Source organism: Mytilus edulis, chromosome 5, assembly GCF_963676685.1.
Source record: "Mytilus edulis chromosome 5, xbMytEdul2.2, whole genome shotgun sequence".
Classification (NCBI taxonomy): Eukaryota; Metazoa; Mollusca; class Bivalvia; order Mytilida; family Mytilidae; genus Mytilus; species Mytilus edulis.
Genome location: NC_092348.1, coordinates 60,449,463 through 60,471,481, shown reverse-complemented (window position 1 = coordinate 60,471,481; position 22,019 = coordinate 60,449,463). Strand labels below are relative to the sequence as shown.

The following is a 22,019-nucleotide window of genomic DNA, read 5'->3' as shown; positions in this document are numbered from 1 at the left end:
CGGGGAACATTGATTGAAAACAAATGTAGTTGATAATCGAAAAAAGGGAATGTAGAAAATATTTATATATAAACCGATCAAGTCTAGTAATTATTAATAAAGATAGAACACGCAAATACTGACAGAGTTTAAAACTAAGTTAACGACAATCAAAGATTAAACATTACTCCTATAAGCCTGTTTATTATCACTTAAGGTATAATAATAGTTATCAAAGGTACCAGGATTATGATTTAGTATGCCGGACGCGCGTTTCGTCTACATAAGACTCATCAGTGACGCTCATATCAAAATATTTATAAAGACAAACAAGTACAAAGCTGAAGATCATTGAGGATCCAAATTCCAAAAAGATGTGCCAAACAAATACGGCTACGGTAATCTATGCCTGGGATAAGAAAATCCTTAGTTTTTCGAAAAATTCAAAGTTTTGTAAATAGGAAATTTATAAAAATGACCACATTATTGATATTCATGTCAACACCGAAGTGTGGACTACTGGGCTGGTAATATCCTCGGGGACGAAACGTCCACCAGCAGTGGCATCGACCCAGTTGTGTAAATAGTTATCAAAGTTACCAGGGTTATAATTTAGTACGCCAGACGCGCGTTTCGTCTACATAAGACTCATCATAGATACCAGAATCAAATTTTGTGTTTACGCCAGACTTAAATAAATTATCAGTGACGCTCAAACCCCAATAACGTTATATTGCTTGTATTCAGAACAAAAGAAAGAAATAGAAATATAGGAACCAATTGCAAGGTGCCTGGTAATTAAGTTTAAACTTATAAACTGGTCATCAATCCTGTGAATAAGACATAACGGTACTGGATATCATCTACACCTAATTTCATTGAAGTAAAGTTTTAGGTTATCATTAACATGATTAACGTTAAAAGAAATAACAATACTAGACCTGATTTAACCTGATGATTGTAACCGTTGAAAATAAAATATACCAATTTCAAAAACTAATCTACAATGTTTTACCATCAGCGCTGTTAACAAAACATAAAAATACTGGACTCAAATGAACCTAGTTGTTTGTACTATAAAAATAACTTATATCATAATAGAGATTTCCAATAAAATGACATACGTACCTAACTCGACGTACTTACGTAACGGGACCTGTTATTGCTAACCAATTAATTTTGTAAAATGCGTTACTCAAGTTTTAACTAAGTATTCATAAACTAGGAAATTTAATCAATATCAAATATGTCTAAGATGATGAAAAACGAAAGAAATCATGATTTTTATATATCACGAGATTCTTGAGATTACCGCCTAAACTTCACTGTCATAAGACCACGCATATATACGTATCTTTACCTATCATACGATTCATTGGAGTTTTCTTTCATGGTTTTTACAATGACTTTGATTTTCAGATATAATTGCAAAATTTAATGAACTTATTATTTGATATTTGTATTGATTTTGTGTGTCGTGATCAGATAGATTCTTCTTTTCGATTTTTAATGTTTTACAATATTTAATTTCTTATTTATCGATCGAAAAGGGGGAGTACGCCCTCTACCCCTGTATCCTCGGATGCAAGTTTAGGTATACTTAAACAAAAACCTCGTCCCATAATTTGGTATAGTTAAAGACGAAAAACTACTTTTGAAAAATATATCATTGATATGAATTTCTGCCCACATCAAATTATCTTCAATTAAACTATAGCATAATATCATTTTGTTTTACGAGTCGAGTACACCTTTTACATTCGGGTGTGTTGGAATTTTCTTTAAACGTTAAATCTTTTTAAAACAACAAAAAAGCAACCTTCTCGCTTCGGAATTCGTTATTTTAATATTTGTATGCTAAATGTCGTCTTGGTAGTTTTTAAAATTCATAATGTGAGAAGAACTAAGATATGGGTCAAGTGAAATGACAAGAAATGATGGGTGTGTTTGATTACAAGTTGGTAATGTACTTGTTCCATTATAGTATTTATGTTAATAAAATCATTAAAAATTTAATGACAAAATATTTAAAGAGTAAAAAAAATAGTTGTGGTTGATTTTTACTGAAGGCATATTCCAGCAACAATGCGTGTTCAAAGAGAAAAACATGCATGCAGTGTATGCTCCCCTCCGTCATGCTTCAATGCAGTAGGACGAAATACGTTGAGTTAGGTCGGTTATGTCGAGTAAAGTCATTTTATTGGAAATCTCTATTATGACCCATCTACCCTTATAACGAAATTACTATTGCTTTAAATATAACATACATAAAACATCATCTATGTTGGTCATAATGGCTGTACATAAGATATATGAAAATACTGGTCTTCTCTAGCTTGTTGTAAACAGAAAACAACGTAGGTGTTAAACATAAAAAGAAAAAAAACGCATCAGTGATATAAACCAAACATAAAGTTGTTGAACTCCATACAGTCTGTTTATTATTTCTGTAAATAAAAAAAAGATACTTGACCCTAGGTGACCTGAATTTCAGTTCTGGAAATAAACATGAAAATATAGCCTGTTCATTATTGTTGTAAATATAACAAGCTAATACGGAATAGTCTGGTCAGCAGTACTGTAATACAAAAAAGTTGAGCAAGTTTGCTTAGCTATCAGTACATTAAAAACACAAGGAATATTGTTCGAAATCTAGCCTTTTTATTTTAGTTGTAAATCAAACATAAAACTTCTAAATATATCCTGAAATGTAGTGTTTTACAGAATTTATAGAGCCTAGTCATCGATATTTTAAGTAAAGCATTAGCATACTGGGCTTACTATTAATGGGTCTTCAGTGATATAAATAAAAAATGAAAGATACTGGAATTTATAAAGCCTAATCCTTAATTCATGGGTATAGTTCATACACAAATACTGGTCCCCATTTACATGTGTAGCTTGGTCATCAGTGGTAAAGATAAAATGTTCAAATGTTTGACCCTATATTGCCTTGTCATCAACAATATGGATAACCCTTACAAATACTGTACTCAATCTAGCCTGGTCACTATTGTTGTACATAATACATTAGTCTACTGAACCCCAAATAGCCAGGTCATCAGTTGTATAAATGATACGTAAATATTGTCCACATTTAGCTTGGCCATTGCTGCTTTATGTAAAACATAAAATACCGAACGCAATCCGTCCTAGTATATTGTGCTGAATATGAAATAGTAAAAATAATGAAACAAATCAAGCATAAGATTTTTTATTGTAATTTGAAAAAAAAATATTGCGAGGCTTTTACTAATGTGAATAATGCAACTCTGCAATAATAACAACTCGTATTACTATACCTGATACATATATTTGTATGCATATTTCCCTGAATTCGTAATACATAAATAAAGGGAAATTTCAGTCCATTCGTCATTAATTGAAACGATTGATTGATTGTTGCAAATATTTCACGCATGTCCAGGAAGACAATCGCAGTGATAAATGCACAGCGTGGTCATCAGTGTTGTAAATATAACATACACATAATTGAACTCATTAAGATTAGTCGTACGTGCATTAAATAAAACATTAAGATGCAAACTCCATGTACACTGTAGACTAGCATCAGTGCTATACATAAAACATTAAATTACTGGACTCAATATAACATGTGCCTCAGTGCTATGAATAAGACATTGAAATACATACTAAACATCATTAAGCCAAGTGAATGGTATTATAGATAAAACATGAAAATGATGAATCCATCTAGATTGTTCATACTTGCTGTAAATAAAACGTTCAAGAATGAACCAAATATAGCTTAGTCGTTAACAATGTAAATAAAACATTTGAGTGTTAGTTTATCATGTTTATCTAAGCTTGTCAGTATTGCTGTAATTTCAACATACAAATGATTGATCCATCTAGCCTGGTAATTTTGTGGAATAAATATATAAAAAAACATTGGACCTGAACGAATAGTGGTGAGCAGTGCTTTAGCAAAAACCGAAATTGCAATATTAGACCTCATATAATCTTGTCGTCATGACATCTAGTAATAATTTAAGAAATGTACCATATTTACCGTGTCATCGAAACCGCTAGTGCATTAAACGAAATATATATATTGAGTACTTGATGGATGAATGATTGAATGATGTTTGTATCCCCTCATAAACCACATATGACATTTCAGAGAAGATATATTACAATAATAACAAAAATTGAATATATATATATCATGTGTGAAACCCAAATGATTGTTAATCAATATTATGATATATATTTGAATACACTATAAACAACTATACAATAGTTAGTTCAACCAGGAGGTTAACTTTCAAACAAACATTCATTATCACTGAACTAGTATATATTTGTTTAGGGGCCAGCTGAAGGACGCCTCCGGGTGCGAGAATTTCTCGCTACATTGATGACCTGTTGGTGACCTTCTGCTGTGGTTTTTTTTCTATGGTCGGGTTGTTGTCTCTTTGGCACATTCCCCATTTCCATTCTTAATTCTATATTTAACATGTTTAATAAATCTACAGAATCTGTAGTTCAACACATTGGATCCTTCCTAGTCTTGAACGTCAGTGTTTTAAATAGAACATTAAACAGTGGGAGCTCATCGAGCTCATAGAGCCTAGTCACGAGTGATGAAATTTTTTTTATAAAGACTGGTTACATGTATCACTGCAGTAAAAAAATTGATAAAATCTTATCTAGCCTTGTCATAATTGCTATACAATCAACAAAAAATTACTTAACCAATTTTGACCTAGGGATTAACACTCACAATGTAAATATACACATAATAGACTGCATGTTGAGTTTTCATTATTGCTGTAAAGAAAGAAAAATGGACCATATCTAACCAGGTTAATACTACTATCTTAAAATTATGGAGCCCATCTATCTCGGTCATGATGTGTCAAATAAAAATTTATAAAAATACTGGACACTGTAAAGCCTGGTAATGAGAGGTGTAAATAACATATACAAATTCTAAACCTTAATTAGCTTGGTCATTAGTACTGTGAACAAAACATTAACAAACTGAACCCCTTCTATCCTGATACCTATATAGTAATATATAAAATAAACGATAACATTTTTTCTGCACCGAAATGCGCATCTGGTGCAGACAAATTTATACATATTTATTTTATTTGTTTCTATATAGGTAGTGTACACTAACATGCTTACTGTCGTTTGTGTAGATTAATTTACTCGAAATGTGACTATGCTTGTGCATTAGTATTGATAACATTCTATGGAACGCCGACACTGTCTTATTATGACATTTCTCAAGTTGTTCATTTGCCATTATATGATGTCATTTTACCCTTATATGGTGTGAACTTGTCCATATATGATATACACTTGTCATTATACGATGTGAGGTTGTCCTTATATGCTGTCCAAACACATTTATATGAGGTGCAAACATCTTTATATCATGTCCACAATTCATTATATGATGTTCTTTCTCCATTACGTTATGTGATTGCGTCCTCATATTATGTGATGCTTTCCTTATACGATGTAGAATCGGCATTATGTAATATGCAATCACCTTTATATGATGTCAATTTGAAATCATCTGATGTTCAAATTATATTATATGATGTGCAAATGGTCTTATATGAAGTGCAAATTATCTTATATCATGGACAGATGTCTTTATATTATGTGCAAACTTCTTTATATTATGTGCAAACTTCTTTATATTATGTGCAAACGTCTTTATATGATTTGAACGTATCTTTATGTTATGTGCTAACATCGTTATTTGATGTGATAAGGTCATTATATTATGACATTGTAACATCATATGTTGTGGTTCGGTTTACATCTTTATATGATGTCAAAACATCATTATGATGATATCGAAACATCATTATGATGATGTCAAAACATCATTATGATGATATGCATTCATCGTCCTGATGGTCAATGAACATGATTACGATTAAAGCGATTACTCACTACGTCATAACTGATTCCGACCTCCTTCTGCGGAGTAACAATTAATCAGGCTCAAATTTTTAGCTGTCGTTTGGAAAATGATTGAGATTTAAAAAAATACAAACCTTGGCATATTAGTACCTCGTTTTAAAGGGAAACTTCGCAAAAAAATCAAAAATTGATATTAGGTTCATTCTGTATAAAAATGCTCAAATTCATAGATATTAAAGTTTTATTCCGCTAGATAAGCGATCACCATCGATTTTAAATTTAGAGTATCAATTCTCTGCGTTCGGCCATTTTGTCTTTTTTCCCGATTAATAACAACGATATGTCTATAAACCACAAAGGAACAAAACTATATTAACCGATGTAGTCGTAATTGCGTGTCGATATCTTGTCAATCGTACTGTTGTTTTATCCGACTAACTAACTTGATACGGAAAATGTTCTTATTTTTTAAACTGCCATGGTCTGTTGTTTTTAAACTGTTGATATTGGAATTTGGTAAAAAGTCAAAAATGAAATCATAAATAAGTGTTCCGTGAAAATTATTTTCGAAAATCTAATTTGTTCATAATTCTTTAAAGTAATAAACTTTTTTCAAATAAATTCTGATCTCCCCTCATCTGATCACCAGCATGGCTAAAGGTATTACTTCCAAAGGTATTGTTAGGGGTGTGAGGTGACACTTCCAGGTATTCAAGCGATTTCCTGTCGGGCTTGCAAGTTCATGCATCGTTTCACTTCTGCAGGTATTGATCAGTGTACACGGCCGATAACTTATAACTTTCCATTTTGAACTATCAGATGTATAATATACAACTCTGTCTTACATGTCATTACTAAACTCATACGCTTGTTTATAAATAACATTTCTGGTGTAAAGAATATTATTCATAAAAATATAAATAATACCCAAAAAATAAGATTTGATGAAATTAAACTCTATTTAAATATTGTTTCCAAGGGTGAATTTGGAAAAATGTAATATATACTCATTGTCAATAGTTAAGGACAGATTGGAACATACCAGACATATTGATTTAAAAAAATGTACGCACTTGTCGACGATTCGTTTATACGACTGGGTAGAAAGTTACGGAACTATAGCGCAATTTAAAATATATACATGTATACATTGAACATAAGAAAAAAACATATATTTTGAATAAATTGGGGTAAATAAAGGCAAAAGTAGTATACCGCTGTTCAAACTCATAAATTAATTGACAAAAAACAAAATCGGGGTAACAAACTAAAAGATTTGTAAATAGACTAGTCCACGTTTGGTTCATCGAAGTTGTGGACATAGTAAAATCACAGATTTATATTTCAATAAGATTGTTCACGAACGAAGGAAGAAATTCGTCATCACAATTGTTATATATGCCACTGGACGAACACTGATTATCCCCAAGGGATGTGAATATTTTGCTGGGAAACTATTGAGTATCAAAGTTTCAAATTAATTTCGGGATTTATTTTCTTTCTTGGTATTCAATAACACAAAAAAGAATAAATTACTTGTCCGCAAAATAGGGGTATTCTTGTCAGATAAAAGACTTTTAGTTATATTTAGAAAATAGGGAAATATGACATTAAATTGGTTCTGTCTTTTTTTAAAACATCGTTAAAAAGATGTGTGTATAATGTGAACGCCACAAGAACCCTGTAATACTAGTACGAGAATTATAGTATGTAAACATTCCTTCTCAATAATATAGTTGTATTGGAAAGCTTTTCATACAGTTTGACAAATCATGGTCCAATATGCATGTAATATTTGCCACATGACGCCCATAGTTCTTTCTACCATCATCATCTTATTCTTTGATATTGCTGTAAACATCGATGGTTCACACCCAAACAAAATGGGAGTAATGTACCTTCAGAGCTTCTCCGTGTTATACACTTGTGAAACTTAATATATAGACGAAATTTCTGTATTGAAATGAATCTACATCTCACAAACAGGATTTTCAAATAACGATTTTGAGTAATCACCTTACAAACCAATATTAACGTATGGTAAGATATAACCATGAAGGAATTTAGTTTTTGTCAGACGCAAGAACTCATCACTATCATAAAAGTATACGTATATATGCATGCAGTTTCAAGTATCAAGAACAAGCGGTCGATGTCGATAGTCCGTTGTCTAACTGTTCAGAGTTAGAAATGTCACTTGTTCATTCTTGGAAGCCTTCATATTCCCCGTCCAACGATAGGAACTCTTTCTGGTTGTGTTGACTATAAATGCTTGTATCATGGTAATTCTGTCGTTTATCTGTGCAAGTGGTTACATTTCCTCTCCTTTCCCAACAAACAAACTAACGAAACCCTACTAGTCTGCTTTCTCTGGAGCTCATCCTCAATGGCCGCTTATACGTCAGGAAACTTACATGTATACTTATAATGATTGTTTCAAGAACAACGATGTATGGACGAACTATTCTAAATTGGTCAATATCAGTTATGCATGACTAAAATATAAGTTTTATTACAACTACTGTCTTACTTATTTGGATTAATGACGGCTATCATGTTCAACATTGCCTAAATATTATCATAGAATTTAAAAAAAAATGTACAAAAATCCTCAAAAAAAATAATGCCTTAGCTTAGATAATTGGTATTCTTTTCACTAAAAGTTCGTGTAAATGATTGTCAAATGAATTTTAATTATGTAAAAATGTTAAAAAGAAACTAAAAAAAAAATCATGCATATTGTGTGTTGTATTTTTTTTCAATTAAAAACTTTGCGATAGTTTATGAGCATTTAAACACAGCCAGATTTGAATACAAGTTAAGAAATTCCGGTAAATTCAATGATATCAAACAGATGTGCAATGGTATATCAAATTGGGTAATATTGCATTTAGTTTTTATTAAAGATTAAAACTATTATTTTTTACTTCATATTTGAATCTTTACGCCAATTGCCGCTAAGAAAGTAATAAAAAATTGTTTCCTTTTATTTTTATACACTTTCGGAATTACGAATCTGAATTTTATTTTCAATTAATTTACAAAATTTAATTATTGTATCTTTATTCTCATCGTGTATTAAATACAGCATACTCTTTCTAATCCTTTCTGTTAAGTTATCCTTTCCAAATAACAACATTCATACCTGTGTCCGCTTGAACTCACACCTGCGGCTAAATAGCTACAAGGTAAACGAATTGACCTCAAGCCGAGAAATATACAGTGATCTTTACAAAATAATATACACACTCTGCTCACACATTAGTTGCATTGAAATGATTATCAAAACAATAACGGTAAATAGAACTGAAATATTTTCAGTTCAATATCAGTAAAAGTGTTCAATAAATATTTTATGAAAAAAATCTCAACAATAATTAATGAAATGTATTCGAAAACATTTACTAGAGATAATTTTATAGGAGTTGAATTCAATCAATACAAAACGGTATATGCATAATTATTTTCGTTCATTCTTATATTGTGGTTAATAACTACGACCATTCGTCAGCTGTGCGCTTATAATTACGTATATTGTCGATAAGCTATAAGAGTTAAACAGATTTTATTTTTTCCCAGAATTCAACACATCGGGCTAAAACGTCACGACCCACTCGAGAATTCAACCAAAAAAGTTACAAATACTTGATTTTCTCCGTTATTAGAAGGAATATAAATTTAAAACTTTGCAAATGTGTGTTTTATGCTAAGATAAACATAATTAGATGATAAGTAAAAAGTCGCGGAATTTCCCTTTAAGATGTAAAAAATCACATCTGATATTGTTGGAAACATGTCAAAATATATGAATTGCAACGTTTTGTTTTAATCGACTAGTCTAAAATAATAAACATACGGAGTCTGCAATAATGAACATACAGTTAAAATTATTAAATTTCAGAAATAATTCTTTTATTTCATGCTCTATGCTCATTTTAACAAGGGAGGGCATTATATTTGTCATTTTCTGTACACCATAAAAAAAAATCTATGAGAAGTTAATACACGAATTTCTAGTATGTACATTTATGTTAATTTTGTCTTGCTGAATGTTTTAGCTGTTTGAGTTTTTCTTATATATTCTTAAGATAGTCTAAGACACAACAGAATGGGAAAAAATCGGACTTTGATTGGGTAATGGCTCATATAAGGGACCAGTCATTTGTAACCCCAAAAAGGGGGGATAGGAAGAAATGAAAGGGGCCTTTAATTTCATCATTTTTAAATGGAAAGGTGCATTCAATTCAATAGGGTTATAGATTTCCGGTATAATGTTATGGCGATGTCTTCAAAATCCGTTTCAACGATTTCACTAGCAGAACATTTTTCATCTGAAGCCAATAACGAATGAAGGGGTGGTAAATATTAATGAGACCATAACCGGCAAATCCAAATTTGTCGCAAAAAACTTCAACACTTGAAGTTCTAGATCCACTACTGACGCAATATTTTAAACTAATAATGCATTCAAAAATTTAATACGATTTTTTTGTTATTACGAACAAAAGTATTGAAAATGTTTGTATGTTCGTTTGTGTGTAATTGTCCGGTGGTGTCATTTTCCTGGGGTAAACGGGTTTGAAATTTATAGGTTTTTGGAAAAGGGGGTATTTATTGACTGTTTTTTCATCTTCAAGGTATAGACTTGAAAAAAAATAAGATAAATTCCACTGTTTCCTCACTCGTCTCCACCCCTAATGAAAGAAAACTACCATAATTATTACTTATTTATTCCGATTCCGATGTATTGTTACAAAAGAGATTTCTACTTTCGTAGCTTTCATTTTGACTGGTTACCGATTTATATATACGGACATTATAGAGTGCAAAATAGCATTCCTTATTGCTTGTTATAAATTTATTTCTTCAATGAATACTCATAAAAATAATTTTTTTTAAGATCCCAGATTAATAATATATAATTTGTATCACCACAATATAATAGTTATTACGATGAGGTTGAATTCCCGAACATTTATTCATCATCCACGCACGAACTTGTCTCAGTACATTAACATAACTTTAGGTACAGATATGATTTTTTTTCTGAGACAAGTGCTTGTGACCATCCACAAGAATTTGCAGTCATCCGATAATCAGTACTTCACTAATTTTATTATACCTGTTTTTGTCTATACCAGTTTTCAAGAACAGGTATCTCTATACATAAGTTATCAAGATTATAGCCAATAAAACAACAAAACTCTGAAGAGCCAAAATTGCCCAAAAAAGACCTTTACTATAGAGTATACTCAGACACATTGCACTATTATTTAAAATAAAAAATATAAAAGTTTCCAGAATAAACGCAAAATATTGAAAGCCGCTGCCGTAAATTCAAAACACAACTCTCTAGCTGTAAGAGAACAACAGGTCTCAGTAAACAATAAATAAATGAAGTGTTTATGTTCATTTAGACACCAATCTGACTAGATTACAGGTATTTTGTGTTCAAGCTTTGCTTACGCCAATCTGAAAACGCTCAATTCAAGACCATTGGGATTTGCTGGTTTTGTCGGATTGATTCACACCTTCAAAAATATGAAAGATGAAATTTCATTGGCTAATGTAATATTAACCAGGACAGAAAGTAAAACGAAGTGTTGTCAGATCCTTGTAACCAAAGCTTAGACATATGATATGTACATCAGACTTTGGGTCAATTACATTTGATTGTACAAAAATGTAATTAATCAAATTACACATTACATTGCAAAAATGATCAATTACACTAATTACACGTGCACATTACACAGTTTTTGAAATGGAATTAATTAAATTACAATTGCATTACTAACATGACTAAAGTAATTAATCAAATTACACATTACATTTCATCATGATATTTTTTAACAATATTATACATGTATTAAATAATCTTTCGACAGGAGCTTATGTGGCAGGTATTGCTTGATTAGAACATGGAAGTTCCATGATCATAAGATCATCATATTGATAGGAGAGGGATTTTGTTCCTAATTACTTGCCAATACAAAACAAGGGGCATGTTGACATCTCAGAAATGAAGTCATTTAAATTAAACATAATTAAATAAAGAATTTATGAATAAATTAAAAAAACAAAATTGGTTTACTTAAAAATATTAAAAAGTGTGCTTGTCACAATATTGAAAATAATTTTTAGTACAAACAATGTATATAATGTCTAAATATTTTAACAATATTTTACTAATTAGATACAATTCATGTAATAGTGGCATTGTCCCAGGACATTTTAATCTGATTAATTGTTCTGTATTTTTACAGCTGTTAATTTTTATTTCTATAATCCTTTTGTGTATACTAGTTTGACAAAATGATTGTATACAGTGATTTCAAATTCTAAATGAACTGTCTAAGAAAGATTTTTCACAGTGACATTGTTTTTGTTTAACAATGTGATTAATTACTTACATGTATCAATCTATTTAATTGAAAGATCTTTCTTAAAAACTGAACAACACTTATATATGATCCTCACATTTTTAAGACTATTAAAAAAAATCTGTAGGTCAAATAAATAATATAAAACTTCGGAATAAATTACAGACTTTTATATTAAAAAAGTATGTGATATGTGATATATTTAAAAAATGTAATTCAAAAGTAATTGAGCATAACATGATTTTTTCAATGTAATTAATTAAATTACCATTACATGTAATTAAAAAATGCTCAATTACACATTACATTCAAATACATGGAAATTTGTAATGCATTACACTTAATTACCATTACATTTTCAATAACCCCATCCCTGCTGTACATTATATATCAATCATTTGTTAGAAACCAACTGTAGTGTGGGTAGGAGCACGTGTATTTCCTTGATGGACTTTAAATAAACAAATATTTTTTTTTTAATTTCATTATTGTTTTCTTTTTCCCTGATTTTAAATGGAAACAAACTATTTCGCTTTCCATCTGAAAATATAAAATCTCTTTCAAGAAATTTTGAATCAAACATTTACTAAAAATGTCCCCCCCTCCTCACCAAAAACAGAGATGCTTCCTGCGAAACCTTTTAAACTGCGGGTTACTGCATGTGGTGGTGCTTTCTTGCTATGTTCGCATAGAGTGGGAGAGGTCGTGGGTTAGACCCCCGGCCGGGTCAAATCCAAAGACTTTCAAATCGATACGTGCTGCTTCCATACTGAACACGCGAAATTAAGTAATAAGAGCAAAAGCTGGTCGCCTCGGAATCAGAATGTGTCCAGGTAAGGTGACATGTCTTCCTTCGGAAAGTTACCTTGTGAACTAACATGTTAAAAATCCGACTCAGGGTGTCGGCTAGTAAACAAAGCAGGGTTAATATTCATATCACATTACAGCTATTTTCCTAATGCATGTAGTTGAAAGGTTTAATTGGCTTGATTGCTTTTTTTCTATAACTATTTGCTCGGGCATTTTAATTAAGTTTTACAATTTTAATCAACAGATAGGCTTTTGCAGTTTGTTTGATGTAATGGAATGCTTGAGCAAACATGTATACAAACAAAGCAAGCAAGCCAACCAAACCTTTAAACTACATACATTAGGGAAATAGCTGTAACATGATCTTGTACGAATATGCATTTCAATTTGCCGCTGCACATCAAGCATCCATCCATAACCATCTATCTTGAAGTTGTGAAATATATGCACGAAAAAATAATAAAAAGCTGAAAGCAAATGAAACACACCGAGTAGAAGTTCATTCCATTTCTCCTTTAAACCATTTTGGATGAAAGAGATTGGCGCTCGCTGGTCTAGTGGTGTGAATAGTCGAACTACTGTATCACTAGTCTGTCGACACATAGGTGTGTGAGTTCGAATACCGCTTGTGGCAGGTATGCTCGACCCCTATCTTAATTGACCAGAATTGTCCGTTTTCCAAATAAAGGTCGGGTGGTTTCTCTGGGAACTTCGGCTTCCTCCACCAATATAAACACATCGCCTCTAAATAGCATGAAAGTGTTGAAAGTGGCGTTAAATATTAATCAATCAACAAATTAATCAATCAATCATCCATACCGGTATAATTATGGCCTCTAAATCTTTATCTTTATTCTCATAAAGTCAATGTATGAAATCAGTACAGAGATAACAATAATAAAAACAAGAGAGAGAGATTTCAAAAGTCTTTAATCAGGAGGACAAACGCACGTGTTTATAATTTTTTTTATAAATGAACAAAATTTCTTCAGGACTGGTTTTTGAGTACTCGACACAATATATTAAAAAAAATTAAGATATATTTCTTATTCTCTTTCCAGATCTACTGGTATAGTTCTGTTAAGTCCTGTAATATTTTAACTCACTAAGATTTGTTTTTAGTCAATCAAAAGAAAAGAAAATAGCAAAGGTGATAAGTGTTCTCCTTGTCGAACACCATTGTCACAAGCAAGCAAAGTATTCCGAATTGTAGTTACTAGAAGATGCCAGAAAAATCGCGTAACAATTGGACAAGTGTTGAAACAAAGAGTGTGGACACAGTAATAACGTGGACACAGTAATATGGTGGACACAGTAAGGATTTAGACACGGTTATTGCATTTAATTCTTTTTCTTTAAAGAGACGAAAACGAAGAACATAATGCAAAAGATTGGCATCACACCATTCATCTCTGTTGGAAAATAAAAATATCAAATACCCTAAATTGAAAAAGTGTGGCAAAGTGTGATTTTCATTGCTTTTTTTTTATTTTTGCCTTTTTAACTAAATAACCGTATGAACTACGTACAATCCTTTGACATTACCGAAAAGGATCAAAATGAGTACACAATGAAAAAAATCCCTTCTAATCGGATGTAAAAATATAAATTCAAAACACTTCACCAGGAATCAACCCCTATGTTTCTCAGGAACCGTTGAAGCCCCTCCAAATCTGTTGACATACTCAAATTGCAGAATTTTATTAGCAATTTAAAAATCTCCATTTAAATAATTTAAAAATAAACATTCTGTATATACAAATATGTGAACATTACCCAACCAGACCATTTCGCGGGCACTACGTGGACTAAGCATGCGGTCTCCGAATTTGGATATTTTGGCTTTTTCTGTGGAAAACAGATTGTTTCAAAGACAAATTAAGGAGGTACGAAACACTACATTTATACGCCATATCACAAATATTTCTGACTTTGTATGGTTTGGAGGAGTAACAATACATTGTACATCTTACCATTCTTATTATTCAATAACTTGTTATACATGTATAACAAATCATCTCGACATATTATGCATGAATAGATAATTTCATAACTATTGTGAAATATTTTAAAAACTGACTGTGAGTTCAATGGTGCATTTTGCAATAAATAGAAATAAGAAGATGTGGTACTATGAGAGCCAATCAGAAAACTCTCCATCCAAGTCATAATCTGTAAGAGTAAACAATTGTAGCCTTTGCTTAACCCAAATAGCAAGCTATAAAGTGCCACAAAATTTGTTTTATCATATTTTCGCCACAGCCGCAAATTTCTCCAATTAGCTCCTGTATTAATTGATCTCCCTCCGAAATGTTTGAAACGTTGATTTTGTTAAATTGCATTGTCTTATTTTTCCTATTAATTGCACTCTCGCTAGCGATAGACACATATTTGAACCGGGTTTATAGTTTACAGAAGCAGATCGGAATCAGTTATGACGTAGACAGTAATCATTCTAATCGTAATCATGTTCATTAACCATAACGACGATGAAAGCACATCATATAATGACGTTTCGACATCATATAATGAAGTAAACAAAACCACATCGTATAAGATAACAAGCACATAATATAATGACATAACCACATCATATACAGATATTTGCACATACTATAATGGTAACTGCACATCATAAAATGATATGTACACATCATATAAGTATATAAGCACATGATATAAGTATATTTGCACATGATGTAAGTATATTTGCACATCAGATAAGGATCTTTGCACATAATATAGGTACATTTGCACATCATATAAGAATGTTTGCACATCATATAAAGGTGATTGCACATCATATAAGTACATTTGCACATCATATAAGTATATATGCACATCATATAAGTATATAAGCACATCATATACGTATGTTGGCACATCATATAATGATGTTTGCACATCATATAAAGTGTTTGTACATCATATAAGGATATTTGCACATCTCATAAATGTTTTTACATCATATAATCACAAGTCCACATCATATAAAGGTAAATGCACATCATATAATGAAAATAGTCATAACAAGACAGTGTTGCGTTCCATAACATAAAGTGACCTTTTATTTTGTCATGGTTTTAATCCGTCATTCTCTACTATCAGAATTTCATTTCTCAGAAGAAAGACGTTTTTACAGTATGATTTTACAAGAGTATTCGTATCAACTGATTTTATAGATTGTTCTGTAGTCGTGCTGTAACACCACTGTCTAACGTGGGCTCCAAAAAATATGTTTAACCCCGCCTTATTCTGTTTGTCTTTGTCACTGACCAGGAGCCTGTTATTGAATGGGTTTCAGTTCGGGGCCTTCTGTCAATTACTTTATGGAATAGACTTGCTCATTATTAAAGAACATTTGGTGACCTATAGTTTGATATCAGGTATTTATGTTGGAATGTTGTTTCATACGCAAACATTCCACAACTTCTTAGTTTCATATCGAAATTGATATACCCAAACTTAACGTTTTTTGGCGGTATGGTAATAAAGGGAACTAAAGTTTGAACTGCTTATTTTCTGATTTGTCATTCGAGAGAAGCGGGATTGTCACATTCAAATTTTACATAAGAGGCACTATAGTCAGCATACATTTTTTATTTTTGTCTGTAGTTTTGTTTGTTTGTTTAAATAATGAAAAAATATTCGAGTTATCAATATTTTTGTACCTCCAGGTATAAATGCTTTTGCCTTTTTTGTCTATTTTTTCATGGAATTGTCGATTTTTAATGCTTTTCAAAATGGTAAAACAAATATTTTTAAAAAATCGCATGCGTTGATGCATATATATCTACTTACGACTGAATACATTTTTCAAGGTATAGGAGCTTTGTGGTGTATGCTTCCGAGACAGCGACCTTACGACTCAAATTAACAAGATCTTTACCAATCGTTATCAGATTTTTTAATCAATCAAACTCAAAGTTATGCCATAAACACCTGAAACTGCTAATAATAGAAATACAAATATAACTTTTATGTAGATGCTAGACTTAACTGCAAAAAACGTCCATATCCCACCAACGACATGAAATATGCACAACCCTAATAATTAACTAATATATATATGTCGTGTACAAGTTGCGATTTTGTACACGTTATAACATGTACAAAAATATTGTACATGTTATAACTTGTATAATGCAAAAATACAAGTTATAACATGTACAAAAGTACCTCGTACATGTTATAACCTGTACAAAATATTGCTTAAAAATGGTTTTAACTTGTACAAAATCGGAAAATAGGGATATGTTTCTATTATCGCAACAGATGTTATTGACCTCTATAATATTTTCATAACTTTTTTTTTATTCCTTCATGTTAGTGTGTTTTGTCCTTTTTTGATACAGTTAATGTCCAGGGGTCGGTATTATGAAGCATTCCTAAGGCTTGTCATAAGATATATCTTAGGACATGTCTTATGATCCTCTTATGACTATCTTTGGACATATCTTTATTTGATGAATTATAATTGTGAGTGTCCACTTTGAAGGCAAAAGTAAAATAATTTTATTCTAGTTGACACTAAAAGACATAAGAGGATAGCCAGGACTGATGTTTCTACAAATAAAATTGGGAATGGAAATGGGGTATGCGTCTAAAAAGTATATTTTACTTCATTAAGATTTATCTTAAATTTTGTACAAGTTAAAACCATTTTTAAGCAATATTTTGTACAGGTTATAACATGTATGAGGTACTTTTGTACATGTTATAACTTGTATTTTTACATTATACAAGTTATAACATGTACAATATTTTTGTACATGTTATAACCTGTACAAAATTGCAACTTGTACACGACATATATATACATATATATAGTCATTCTTGGTCTTGTAATAGTATATAGGTGAAGACAAACCAAGAAAATAGACATGAAACAAGTTGAGAAATAATCCAAATTTGCACGTAACGTTTGGAAAGGCATAAAATCAAGAAATACAAATGATAGATTTTGTTTATGATATGACGTCATAGTTGCCACACAATATACACTATATTCATGAAAACAACGAAAATTGCTAACTTTATGCAGCTTTTCTTCCGTTTTGGAAAAAAAGTCGTGTGCAGGCAAGAAACAACAAAATAAACAGAAGCTGTATTTTAACCATTGTCATATTCTAACCAAATAAGAAGTTGTTTATTAGTTTAGCGCATACTTTTCCAATTTAATGTATACTAACATGTTAATGTGAAACAATAAAAAGCACTAAATGTTACAAGATATACACATATTGTTCATTGTTTGTTGCCTAAATACATGTAGTAATTCCTAAAATGTGAAATTCGATTATTCTATTTTCTGAACATCTATTTGCTAAGTGTGATGGACATAGTAAAGAATATGTGTGTTAACATTTTGAGTTTGCGTTAATATTTGGGCGAAATAACATAAAATGAACAAAAATCTGTATGTCCTTACTTCTTTTGATTTCTTATTCTTGTGATAAAAACAGGTTTGATAGTTCTTCCCTTGCAGAAAGTGTGTTCAGTGCATATACAATAATAGAAAAATATAAACTTTTTGTATGAGTCTGAAAAACTAGGGAATGGCGATGTTCTAACGAGAGTTTATATTTTTATGACATTGACCTAATATTGTTTTATACTGCAACTTGAATTAAAACATCGATAGCTATTTTAATCAAAACACAAATTTCAAACTTATCTTCATCCCTTTATGAACCCCTGACTGTGGAAAAAGAGTTACATGATGAAATTGATATTGCAAAAAATATTGCTGTGTTACTATATCTAGGAATTAAATACAACTAGTGGCAGTTTAAATAGTTATACATCTGAAGGCACGAACAACAGTGGGGTGAAATATTTACATATACATAAAATGACCATATCGTAGAAAAACATGTATTTTCTTATTGATGAATGCATTAGTTCCAGATGTACATAGGCTCAGTTAGTTTTAAAAATTCCAGACTGGGATTTGGTTTTTATCCAAGAAATCAGTTGAAAACCAGATACATTAATTTCAATTTATCTGATTTAATGCAATGTTTAAACATCTCAATATATAACTTAATTGCAATCATAGATTTAATATTCCTTTTTACAGGACATGGATAAGAAAGCTTTGAATGATGTAAGTACAACAAAACTTTATGCAATCAGTTTATTTTGTTGTCCTTTTTTTACCATTGTTGACCAACCACTATAGTATAACCTAAATCTGTATTTGGTGTTTACTTGTACTCAAGTTCCAGTCAACTCAGAATGCATATACATCTCTCCATATGTGTATACAATAACCGATTGCTATAAGTGCGGTATATATCAATGAAACAGCTTCCTAACAACACATGCAACAATCAGAAAATAAACATACAGTCTACTATAAATGATTGGTTTATATTCAATCGTCAATAAAACAACTACCAAACAACATAGGTAACCATTTATAGGTCTACATACAGTCTTCAATAACAGATCAGTGTTTTGATATATAAATGAGACTCCACAACTAACCCTTAAAATGTCAATTCAAACTTTTCAGTAACAGGTTATTGAATATATGACAGCTTCCCATGAATACAAGCAACTATTCAAAGTTCATTAAGTTAAATATGCTAGGCTGTAAATCGTTCTGGATGTATCTTAATACGTGTGAATATGTCTATTAACTATCATAGATTAAGTACAAGCTCACCATAAAAAAAAAGTAATTATAAAATCAGTGACAAACAGTTGAGAATGATAGAACTGGAGTAACAAAACCAACGTAGTGATCAAATAGCATTCGGAAGAACGGGAAAATGAAATAAGGGGCTACAAAAAAAACACAATCAAGAAGGAGGGGAAAACGTACAAACACAGATGAATAAAAGTAAGGGGACAATACAAACACTAAAAAAGGAATGAGAATATCGAAATGGGTAATCAAATATCAAGATGGATACAGAAAGTAACCAAGGAGGAAGTAGGAAAGAAACCAAAAGAAGGTAATCAAAATATAAGGAGAGAGGAGACACGAAACCAAGTAGACAATTGAAACCATCAGGTGGCAAAAAGAAAGGAAATGAGGTCCGATTATTGTATGAAAAGGAGAGAGGAAAGAAACCAAGAGTAACAATTCAACATTGCACTAATCGTTGGAGTAGATTATTACTGGTTTTTAGTACAAGATGACAGAATTCGAGGTAACGGAGCAACAGCAGTTAAATCCAAAATAGGTTATTTTCTATCAGGACCACTAAACACATATACTAACACTAAACAATGAAACTCTACGACGATAAATGTTTTAGTAGCGCACAAACCCGAAGAGTGCGATTTAACGAAATTTTGGGAGATTGAGCCGAGCGGATTAGGGACTGATTCTAATGAAAATACAAAAACACGTACAAAACCTAATGCTGAATAAGAAACTCTGGCATAACGTTTAATGAAAATAAATATGTTGCCAAAATTCCATGGAAACCAGATCACATAGAGGTACTTACAAATGAATGTGTAGCAAAAATAATGTTATAGCTAGGTAAGCTAAATATACGGATATATTACATTTATACGATAAGATAATCAAAGAACAGGAGATGAAATACTTCATAGAAAAGGGTACCCTCTACAGAAAGTGATCTCGAAAATGTACGAATCCATTACATACCGCACCATCCCGTATAATGAATTAAACACGACCTCAATTAGAATTGTATATGACTGCTGTTGCCATGAAAATACAGATTTACCCAGCCTTAATTAATGTCTATCGTCAGGACCACCTGTTTTGAATAAATTAACACACATTCTCACAAAATTTAGATTAGAAAAATATGGAATAACAACATACATAGAAAAGGCATTTTTACAAGTAGGACTTAACAATGAAGACAGATACTACACATGATCATTTTGGTTATCCGATTCAACTTACCCAACAAGTGACTTGACAATCTACAGGTTGGAAGTTGTACTTTTTGGAGAGGCCGTTCATTTGAAACGCGACCTTGATTTACCATAAATCGATGACTTCTTGCGAAGTACCTAATATTTTATAAGAAGATTTATATGTTGATAATGTACTTACAAACATGGACTCCCAAGGGTCAGCAGTTGAATACTTCAATGAATTCAAAGAATTTCTTAAAAAGGAAGGCTCCAACAGCGACAAAATCAGAGATTTGGCCAAATCGAAAAAAAATCTTGCGCTAGAATGCAGACTCAAATACACTCAGCTTTGCAGAAATACATCAAGTAAAGATGGACACACAATTGACAAAACGTTAATGTTTGCCACAGTTTTCCGCTATTTATGATCCGTTATGACTATTCGGACCAATCACCATTAGAGCAAAACCACTCATTCAAGAACTTAGAAAAAAGGATATGCATGGCACGAGAAAAAACTGAAAATCGCATGAAACGATGTGAAGAATGACATCTTACAGAAAACTACGAAACTTAAAATACAGAGATACTATTTTGAAATCCATTATGAGGAGACCAGCAACTCTACTCTACATATTATCGTAATGCATGTCAGAAAAAGAATGAAGCTTCTGTTTACTCGAGTAAATGGGCAGTGTCAACGCTTGTTATCGCAAAGAACCGTGTTGCACTGTTGAACTTAATAACTTTCCCGAAGTTTGAATTAATGGCTGCAGTGATCGGATCACGACTTTGAAAATACTAAATTACTACTTAATCGGCTTACCTCATCGTAACCGTTTAACAAGTTTGTAAAATATCGTGTTATTGAAATTTAAGATAAAACTGAAACTCATGAATGAAAATATGTACCTACAGAAATGTACCAAGCTAACTTTCAACATGTGGAATAACTGCATTGCGATTTGACAATTCGACATAATGAATGAATCAAATCAAGAAGTTAACGAGCGAGCGTAAATGACATATTGAGATAAGCACTCAGCTGTCCAATATGACAGGAACAGCGACACACATAACTTTAGA

At 31.4% G+C, this 22,019-nt stretch overlaps 1 protein-coding gene across 1 annotated transcript in view; it reads left to right on the top strand.

Annotated features, from left to right (window-relative positions):
- The window catches only part of LOC139525166 (putative ankyrin repeat protein RF_0381), a 101,931-nt gene that overhangs the window by 5,617 nt on the left and 74,295 nt on the right, over positions 1–22,019 (top strand). Inside the window, exon 3 of the mRNA XM_071320354.1 lies at positions 19,165–19,191. Within this exon, the coding sequence (XP_071176455.1) occupies positions 19,168–19,191 (24 nt within the window). The 5' untranslated portion in view covers positions 19,165–19,167. The remainder of the gene's footprint in view (positions 1–19,164; positions 19,192–22,019) is intronic.